The sequence below is a fragment of the Sinocyclocheilus anshuiensis genome, unplaced genomic scaffold (genome assembly GCF_001515605.1).
Source record: "Sinocyclocheilus anshuiensis isolate Anshui unplaced genomic scaffold, SAMN03320099.WGS_v1.1 scaffold1098, whole genome shotgun sequence".
Lineage (NCBI taxonomy): Eukaryota > Metazoa > Chordata > Actinopteri > Cypriniformes > Cyprinidae > Sinocyclocheilus > Sinocyclocheilus anshuiensis.
This window is the reverse complement of record NW_015538053.1, coordinates 673,214-682,446: the sequence shown is the minus strand read 5'-3', so window position 1 is coordinate 682,446 and position 9,233 is coordinate 673,214. Positions and strand designations below refer to the sequence as shown.

Genomic DNA, 9,233 nt, shown 5'->3' with positions numbered 1-9,233 from the left:
TCATGCAATATGTGCGTAAAATGTCCATAGATTGGTATTACCATTCTATACAATGTATCTATACATTGCATCTAATTTGTATATTAATGTGTTCTTGGGGGGAAAAAACCATAATGAAAAAAGAAGTGTTATAATGGGAGTAACAACTTTTCATAAAAATTTCGAATATTTCATAGGAATATTGATCTATAATTTCTTTCCCTATTAACCCCAAAATGCCTGATTAACATGATGTTTGTCCTGGTGTCTTCTACAGAAGACGTGTATGAAAATTATGCCCTGTTTCGTAACAAAAAGTCATATTCCGATTTGAAACTGCATAACATTTTTTCTGAGAAGTTTATTAACGACAAACAATTTGAAAATTAGTCAGATTTAAATTATAATTACAAAACATTATCATATTTCTCTAAGAGTGCTAAATTTGATCATACTGTCAGTATCAGTCATTTTTATAGACCAAGGAAAGGGAGTGTTTATGATCAACCCTCCAAACTTTTGATATCTCTAAAAAGCCCTGAATGGGCTCTGTAGGACATCCCGACTGGATGAAAAAAACTGTGGCATGTATGGTCTCAAAGAAATTCACTAAAATATAATGTCCTCTACAGAGTCTATGCCAAGGAGGAGGGGAAAATAATACAATTATACTTCTTACCCTATTTGGGAAATATAATATACATAAGTCAAGATATATATCAGCACAGGCTATTTTCCATTGACTTAAATATTGAATGATTCTTTAATTTTTAGTCGCAAGATGAATGAATCCCCATGTCTTACACTGTTGGGATTTCAATTAAAAATACTGGAAAAGAACTTGTAGAGACCTGAAAAGGTCTACAATACAAAAAATGACATGTTGTAATAAATGAAGACTTGTAGTTAGGACTCCAAAAGTGACTTTAGCTGTGAAACAGGGGTTTTCAATCAATCTGATGCCGGGGACCCCTAAATATGATGATCCCCTGCATGAGACCCTCTTCCTAAAATAGACAGCTAAATATTTTTATTGTATAAAGAATATGCTATGTGATAAAAAGTGATATTATTATTATTATTTTATACAAATAAAAAAAAAAACATGTTCTTTGCTAAATTAAACCAGGTTGTGTGTTGTAATTGTGTTAAAAACCAAAAGAAATAATGAAAATAGTATGATTCTAAAATAATCCAGGAAATATTCACTTTGTGAACAGCGTATATTTTACCGACTCCAGCTTACTGAATTCAGTTTCAATTATACTTTAAAAAAAAGCTTATTAAATGTGTAACAATGCATAATAGAAATACACAAAAAAAGAAAAAGAAAACATAAAAAGGTGTAAAAAGACATAAAAAGGTGGTGCTAGCTTTCATTTATTAGTCATTTAAAAAAAACACTACTGACAAGTTTTACTGGGAGTGCAGACAACAGAAAGCCATTCTTTTTTGATTAAACTTGATCTGGGCGAGCAAAGATAAATTGTCACGGTGTGCCTACTGTGAAGGAGCGAGGAGACGAAGGAGCAAGGAGTTTGTTTCAAAAACAACTCAGAAGGCCATGGCTGGACGGTCTCCGTGGCCTTGGCCTCGCCACTACGGATGGACCCATACCCCCCCAAAAAAAAAATCCTTGGGGAGAATATCGTCTTTAAAGGCCCTCCGTAGGCCTAACTCGGGAACAGTGGCCCTTCCTGGGCTTGACTTGGGGACTGGAGCCCTCACTGGGCTAAACTCGGGGACTGGAGCCCTCACTGGGCTAAACTCGGGGACAGGAGCCCTCACTGTGCTGGATTCGGGGACAGGAGCCCACACTGGAGCGAACTCTGGGGCTGGAGCCGACCACCTTCTCCTCCTAAGATTTCCCTTTAGGTTCGGGGTGAAAGGCGTGGTCGGCAGGCTGGAGAGAACCGGCGGGCTTGACGGCAGGCTGGTTCTGGCCCGGACACTCCCCAGACACCGGTAGATCCCTTCCATCCAGCGCAATACCGGACAGGAAACAAGGGGCAGAACACACTTTATATACTAGACTAGAGGAGGGACAAAATGAGGAACACCTGGGAACAATATCAAACACAATCAACATGGGAAACCTGGGACATGGAACATGTGGGGGAGGAAAACACATGACAGAAATCTGTCTGACAGAAATCAATCTTGGTAATTATTTTGTGTGAAATTATAATCTTGTCAAACATTAATCACGCTGAACAAACTGAGCCTCATATTTGCACAAATAATCTGACTTTTAAGGAGTTATGAATTAGGCTATTACTATTTGTGTTTTTAATAACACATTAAGAGATGAAAGAAGAAAAGAATAAAGAAAATATTTGAAGGGTGAAAGAAGAAAAGAAGCAGTGGCATGTAATGATGCCTAAAACATACTATAGTTCTAAATACTCCAGAGGAGGCTACATTTTATAGGTTTATATAGAGCTAGATATGGAATCATACTTAAGCTGTTTTCAAAATTATCGTACTACTAAAACTACAAAATGAGAGGGCCTCACTCACATGCTTGAAACTACATTGAAACAAAACTGAAATCCATTTGAAAAATTCAGTCAGATCTCTGCAGACTGGAGACAGCTTGGATAAAAATAACTTTCAAAATGAATTTGTATAGATATTTTATAGGTCTTTTGTAAAATTGTCAGCGTTTTAACGTGTTTTATTACGTTTTCTAGTCTAATAATCTATTTAAATCACTGATCTATAGTCATTATATACAGATCAGTGATTTAAATAGATATTGTTTACGTGCGACGTCACTTCCTGCTTGACGCTGCTAGGAGGAAGCGCTCGAAGAAAGCAACAGAAGGGTTGAAGAAGACATGGCTGAACTGTCACTGTACCTCACAAATGTTAACGTGTCTCTGGGACAAGGTATGGACACAGAGAAGGTAAAGTCATTTTTAAATATATTAAGTGAGTTGCCATGGAATTACATACTTTGTTTTGATATAGACGACAGTCGAGATATATCATTCTACTTCCTTGTTCGTTACATCTTAGTCTAGCGATGAAACTAGTTTGATAATAAACATAATGTAAGGCTAATTTATCTATCTGATTTAATTAATATAATATTAGAGAAATGTGATATTAAGATCTAATAATATAGTTTATGTAGGTCTATCTATCTCTCTGTAACAGTGTGTAATGTCCTTGGTAAATAACATTTAAATGTATACATTTATCTGCTGGTTTAGAGTTCTGCAGTGGTGAAGGAGTTTGAAAATGTTGAACTTGGAGATCTGGGCAAAAAGAAGCCAAAGATTCCTCGCAGAACAATCTACTTTGCATCTGGTGAAACCATGGAGGAGTACAGTACAGATGAAGAGGAGGAAGAACCTCCAGAGAAAGCGAAAACTTTAAGTACAAGGGATCCAGTGAGTTGCATCAAATCATTAAAAATGAAAGTGGTTTCAGTTGCTTCTTTTCTGAACATCTTCAGCTTTTGATCACTTTGCATCTCTGATTATAGTCAAAGTTGACCTGGGGTCCATACGTCTGGTTCCAAATGTGGAGAGTGGCTACCTCAACCATCTCAGGTAATGAAACTCTTTCCAGCCTGTGACATTTAGTCATACAAAAACGTCCAAACTTAACATTTCAACCCAAATATTTCAGTTTGTGACTATCTTGGAGAGAAAATGGCCTCACTGCTGGGAATCACGACACCAAAATATCAGTATGCAATTGATGAGTACTACAGGATGAAGAAAGAGGTATGTGCACCGCTGTTATAATGTTACAGCCTTCACTTATTAGCCAATATTCTCAAAAGTAGCATGTACAATTATTGTTGTACATGCTTTGAGCGATTTGAACAGCTTTCGCATTGTGACACCCTAATAATGTGTAATTCGCAGGAGGAGGAAGAAGAGGAGGAGAACCATCTCTCTGAGGAGGCAGAACGTCGTTTTGAGGAGCAGCACAATCAGGAGGGCCAGCAGCCAAAGATCGAGCAACCAGAAGGAACTGCTTCTTTTGTGAATGTGACCTTTGAACTGGAGCAGGAATCACATGCTATACCTGATGCAAATAAAGTGCCTGCCCCCATTCCCTCCTAAAATACTGTTCGGTTTATTGAGCATATTTGATGGTTTTTACCATATTAACCTTAGGCATGAGGTGTTAGGTTCCTTTTTTGGAGGGGAAAGTTTATCTTACACGAAGTTGAACATGAAGGTAACATGTATGTAACATATGCATAGCTGACAATGGTTCTGCTTAGAACGTAAAACCGTTTTAATTATCATTTTACAAAGGCATACATAAAACTACTATGGAAGCTTATTTCTAAAACGGAATAAAAATATTTGAAAAAGTAATTGCTAATTTACACCTCAAAGATTACACTTTTCTTAGAATTCTGAGTTTACATCTCACAATTCTGACTTTTTTCCTCGGGATTCTGAGTTTACATCTCACAATTTGAACCTTTTTTAGAATTTTGAGTTTACATCTTGCAATTCTGTTTTTGATACTGTTTTTAGACACTTAACCTTAATTTTAAGAGAAAAAAAAACCTCACAATTGAAAGATATAAACTCACGATTTTGAAGAAAAAAAGTCCTGAATTGTGAGATATAAATACACAATTGCAAGAAAAAACTCACAATTAAAAAGTCACAATTACCTTTTTTATTTTTTTATTCAGTGGTGGAGATAATGTTCCATAGTCCTTAGTCACTACAACAATTCATTGTACATATAAATAATTATAAATATCTAAAAAGCCTAAGTGAAACACTATAACAACTGCATGGACTACCAATCGTTTACAATGCTGTAGAATGTGAGTACTTATAATATTAGACATTTCTGTTACTGATGATGCTAGGAGTTGTGGAGTAAACTGTCAGATGGGATTCTTCCCTCTTTCATAAGTCAGAGCTCTTTCAGAGCCGAAACATTCAAAAAGTTATTTTTCTAACCAAATATTCTTTTTATGTGGACATATTATTTTTAGTGTGTATGTAAATGTGCGCTTTACCCATTAGATTTGAGTTCAATTTGTCTACCCCTCGGACACAAAAAAAGCATTTCATTTTGAAGAGCGTATAATTTATTTGTGTACAATAATTTTGTATTATGTAGGTGAAAACACATACCGTTGTATAATGTAGGGTGAAAAAATACAGTTTGTTTTGTACATATTATTACTTAATAAACAATTCAACATACAACTGAGCTATTCTGTATATTCCTCTTGGCTGAAGTTTTTTTTCCTCGTTCGGAGTAGCACAATTGGTCCAATAGCACAACTTGATTTGGCAACAGGACGTGATGTCATCATGTGTCATCTAAATCAGCTGTGTTGCTGTCAGTGTCATTAGCCACCAGCACCTCTCTGTTCTCGTAAGTCCAGAAGCCATTGAGGTCGATGAGGATACTAGTGACAGTGTCACCCTGACCGCTGTTCACAAGGTCCTGTAGTGTGATCTTATAAGGATCTTTAGGCTTCACCATGTCAAAGATTTCATCCTGTATACACAAACATTTGATCACCATTTCATGACCCAAAACGCCCACTTCTCTACTTGTTGATAGATTGCTTTATTATTATATAAAGGCCATTTACCTTAACATCCTGGAAGGAAACTGGCTCCTGCCCATGGATTTTCATTTGTTCCTGAATGGCCTGATATCACAGATGAATAGGTTAGTTTCGGCTTAGTATAAATATATAAAATGCACATTTATATAAAAGCCAACAAATACTTTTGCTTGATTTCAAAAACGATTCCTTACCCTGAAGAAGTAGTTGAGGGCAAATACATTGAGGGAGCCTTTGTTTTCCATGTCCAGCAGTTTGAATATATACTGGAGGGCCGCAGGCTCTTTCCTGTTCTCTAGAGCCAGCACAAAGTCTAGATATGTCTTATAGTCCTAAATGGTGGGGGTTTAGTTCATAAAAAAATGCATGTTTATGTTTTTAGATACTGAAAATTTTTATGGATATCATGTGGGAAATTCCATGCATATAAGAATATTATATGCCTGTTTTCAGTGGCAAATGCCTGCTTGGCTTTTTCCAGAGTAACATAATAAAATTCACAATTTTTTTTCCATGTTCAAAGTCAAAAGTACACTACGGTTTAAAAGTTTGGGGTCAGTAAGTTTTTTTTTTTTTAAGAAATTAATCACGATTTCTGCAAAATTATTAAGCAGCACAAATGTTTTCAACATTGATAATAATAAGAAATGTTTCTTGATAACCAAATCAAGGCTGCTGAAAATTCAGCTCTGACGTCACAGGAATTTATTACATTTTAAAATGTATTAAAATAGAAAAGTTATATTCAATTTTAATCATATTTAACATTTTTTACTGCATTTTTTATCAAATAAATGCAGCCTTGGTGAGCATGAGAGACTTCTTTCAAAATCTTACCAACCCCAAACATCTGAACAGTAGTGTACATGTATATCTGAAAACAGGAAATCAGTTCTCCCTGCCCACAAAGCTATAATTTTGACAGCAGACAACATTTGTTATAAGGGATTTTCTCCCATCTAACTCTTAGTGTAATGTAAATCATTAATGAAGTCAGAGTGTTATACCATTTCGCCGTCGTAGGTTAAGCATTCCTGGTAGACGCGGTCTAGGAAAACACTAGTTAGAGTTCCTGTGCCATAGCGAGACAGCTCTTCCTTACTGAGCATCCCATTATGGTCCTTATCCAGGTTGAGGTACTGACCTGTAAAAAGGACATATGATTAACACATGAGATTTAACTTATATAACATTGATTAAGTGTATTTTGCAGGCATACCATAAACTCGAAGAGCAGAAGGTGCAGAGAACCAGTTGGACTCCTGACTCTCCTTGGATAGCTCCTCGTCTCGAAGCTATAAATGAATAAATCTGATTAGCATCATGTTACAGATTCTGTTCTTTTGAACTTCCTATTAATCAAAGAATCCTGACAAAATATATCACAGTTTCCACAAAAATATTAAGTAGCACAACTGTTTTCAACATTAATAAAATTAAGAAACATTTCTTGCGCAGGATCATGTGATACTGAACAGCTTTGCATCACAGAAATAAATTACACTTTAAAATATATTCAAATAGAAAACAGTCATTTTCAATTGTAATATTTCACAATATCATTGTTTTACTGTGTTTCTGATCAAACAAATGCAGCCTTGGCGAGTATAATTCTTTCAAAAACATTAAAACTCCTGCCGACCCCAAACGTTTTAAAAGTAGTGTATATAGATATTTTATTTTGGTAATATAGGTTCGCTCGAGCGAGAATCCATACGCTACCTCAAGTAGATCATCCAAGAAACTGCAAGCTAGGATGTCCTGAATTTTTATCTTCCCTGCAGAGCATGTACAAAACATTAGAATGCTTATTTTCATTCCAGTTTTTCCACAAGGTAAAAGCTAAATAATGTCTACAGGTGCTCTGACTTAAATTAAAAGGCAAATTGTAAAAAACGACACGACCACAGGAGAATTACCAGTATGTAGAGGATCAAGGAAGAAGAAGAACTTGCGAACGGCAGTGCAAACATAAAACGAGTAGAAGGATTTCTCCAAGCCATCTAGTTGGGGAAGTGTAGGAATTAACTCTAGAATGTAGTTCTCCAAATCCTGCAGAAAGAAAGTCTTTGTGTTAAACAATACAGCTTTACTCCAAAGAAGATACTGTGATTTTTAATGTTTTTCAGGGGGTAAAATGAGATCACTTACAGACTCACGGAGATAACCCTGACCTGCTACATCATAAAGACTCAAACCAATCCTGGTTTGGTGCAGCCACACTGCCAGAGAAGAAACGCAGATGAACACATGATTCATCTACACATCTGTATTACTATGTTCATAGTCATTAAAAAGAACTAGAAGACGCATAATTAACTGACGTCATGAGATGAGCACAGAATTTAAAACTACCTTTTCTCATGACATAGTTGAAGAACTGCATTATTGATATCCTCCCATAAGGATCATTATGAAGTAATTTGGCGTAGACTCTGGCAGTGAAGAAAAGCCTGATGGGATGTAATGATCGTGAAATAAACATCTCAGTGAGTTATGAGCACTGTCCACCTATGAATTACATTGACTTAGAATACAGTTATCAGCCCGTCAAACTCATGGTTTTGAGTGAAGCTAATTGATCACTATACACTTTTCTATGATGCACTTACTTGCATTTGGCGCCTGCTTTTTCTCCAACCTTTAGGAAACTCTCATAACTGATCATGGCCTCGTCACTGGTCGTGGGCGGCACTTGATGCTTGTCGAGAAGAAACCAAAGGTTCTGTCGGAAAGAAAAAAAAAACATTTAGAAGAGGAAATACAAAACACAAACATATTTAATAACTAAACTAAAACCGATAATGACTGTTTAGCTTGGGACACAGGCCCAAACAAATGCTCTCTTACCTGCAACTCTTCATTGTCCAGTAGTTCCCGGCTTTTCCTCTGGAGAAACACTGCCCTCGATTCTTCTCTGAGTTTCTGCAGCAAGACTTCATCTTCTGCAGGAAGCTGATATGAAATATTGGGGAGGTAAGATTAAGAAGGCGATACGTTGAAAAAAAAAAAGTGTTTTTTTTTTATTTTTTTAAAGAAATTAATACTTCTATTAAGCAAGGATGCATTAAAGGATTAGTTCACTTCAGGAATAAAAATTTCCTGATAATTTACTCACCCCAATGTCATCAAAGATGTTCATGCCTTTCTTTCTTCAGTTGCAAAGAAATTAAAGGGGTCATATGATGTTGCTAAAAAGAACATTATTTTGTGTATTTGGTGTAATGAAATGTGTTTATGTGGTTTAAGGTTCAAAAAACACATTATTTTCCACATACTGTACATTATTGTTTCTCCTCTATGCCCCGCCTTTCTGAAACACATCAATTTTTACAAAGCTCATCGGTCTGAAAAGCGAGGTGTGCTCTGATTGGCCAGCTATCCAGTGGGTTGTGATTGGCCGAATACCTCAAGCGTGTGACGGAAATGTTATGCATCTTACCATACTGTGATGCCCTCTCAGGCCGGAGCAATGATTCAAAAACATTAAAACCCGTTATAAATGAGGCATTTGTTGCATCCAGTGGGGACAAAGTAGTTTCGCTTTCACGACGAAACACAGCGTCACTCACGGCGGCCTTGAGTGAGCAGAGGTGGCGGATTCGACGAAGGAGCGGGCTTGCGGCAACCATATGTGACGACCCCGGGCTGGACTCCGCTTCGTCCACGGTGAAAGCCGATC

At 36.6% G+C, this 9,233-nt stretch overlaps 2 protein-coding genes across 2 annotated transcripts in view; one reads left to right on the top strand and one right to left on the bottom strand.

Moving 5' to 3' along the window:
* The first annotated feature begins 2,767 nt into the window (after window positions 1–2,767).
* On the top strand, window positions 2,768–4,373 carry LOC107682129 (protein FAM177A1-like). Its single transcript, XM_016478482.1, has 5 exons — window positions 2,768–2,888; window positions 3,198–3,377; window positions 3,473–3,539; window positions 3,619–3,716; window positions 3,861–4,373. Exons 1-5 carry the CDS (start codon window positions 2,820–2,822, stop codon window positions 4,059–4,061), a joined length of 615 nt encoding a protein of 204 aa, XP_016333968.1. The 5' UTR covers window positions 2,768–2,819; the 3' UTR covers window positions 4,062–4,373.
* A 221-nt stretch (window positions 4,374–4,594) lies between these two features.
* The window catches only part of ppp2r3c (protein phosphatase 2, regulatory subunit B'', gamma), a 7,920-nt gene continuing 3,281 nt past the window's right edge, over window positions 4,595–9,233 (bottom strand). The window contains exons 3-13 of the mRNA XM_016478474.1: window positions 8,402–8,506; window positions 8,164–8,276; window positions 7,907–8,004; window positions 7,703–7,773; window positions 7,471–7,603; window positions 7,274–7,329; window positions 6,771–6,846; window positions 6,559–6,695; window positions 5,746–5,883; window positions 5,576–5,635; window positions 4,595–5,478 (exon numbers count right to left, since the gene is read on the bottom strand). Coding sequence (XP_016333960.1) covers window positions 5,287–5,478; window positions 5,576–5,635; window positions 5,746–5,883; window positions 6,559–6,695; window positions 6,771–6,846; window positions 7,274–7,329; window positions 7,471–7,603; window positions 7,703–7,773; window positions 7,907–8,004; window positions 8,164–8,276; window positions 8,402–8,506 — 1,179 coding nt within the window. The 3' untranslated portion in view covers window positions 4,595–5,286. The remainder of the gene's footprint in view (window positions 5,479–5,575; window positions 5,636–5,745; window positions 5,884–6,558; window positions 6,696–6,770; window positions 6,847–7,273; window positions 7,330–7,470; window positions 7,604–7,702; window positions 7,774–7,906; window positions 8,005–8,163; window positions 8,277–8,401; window positions 8,507–9,233) is intronic.

Bases quoted from the DNA above. Each gene is read 5' to 3' on its own strand.
- LOC107682129 (XM_016478482.1), top strand. From the start codon at position 2,820: ATGGCTGAACTGTCACTGTACCTCACAAATGTTAACGTGTCTCTGGGA. The intron at 2,889-3,197 runs GTAAAGTCATTT...CTGCTGGTTTAG, and splicing joins AAGGTATGGACACAGAGAAG to AGTTCTGCAGTGGTGAAGGA. The intron at 3,717-3,860 runs GTATGTGCACCG...TGTAATTCGCAG, and splicing joins ACTACAGGATGAAGAAAGAG to GAGGAGGAAGAAGAGGAGGA.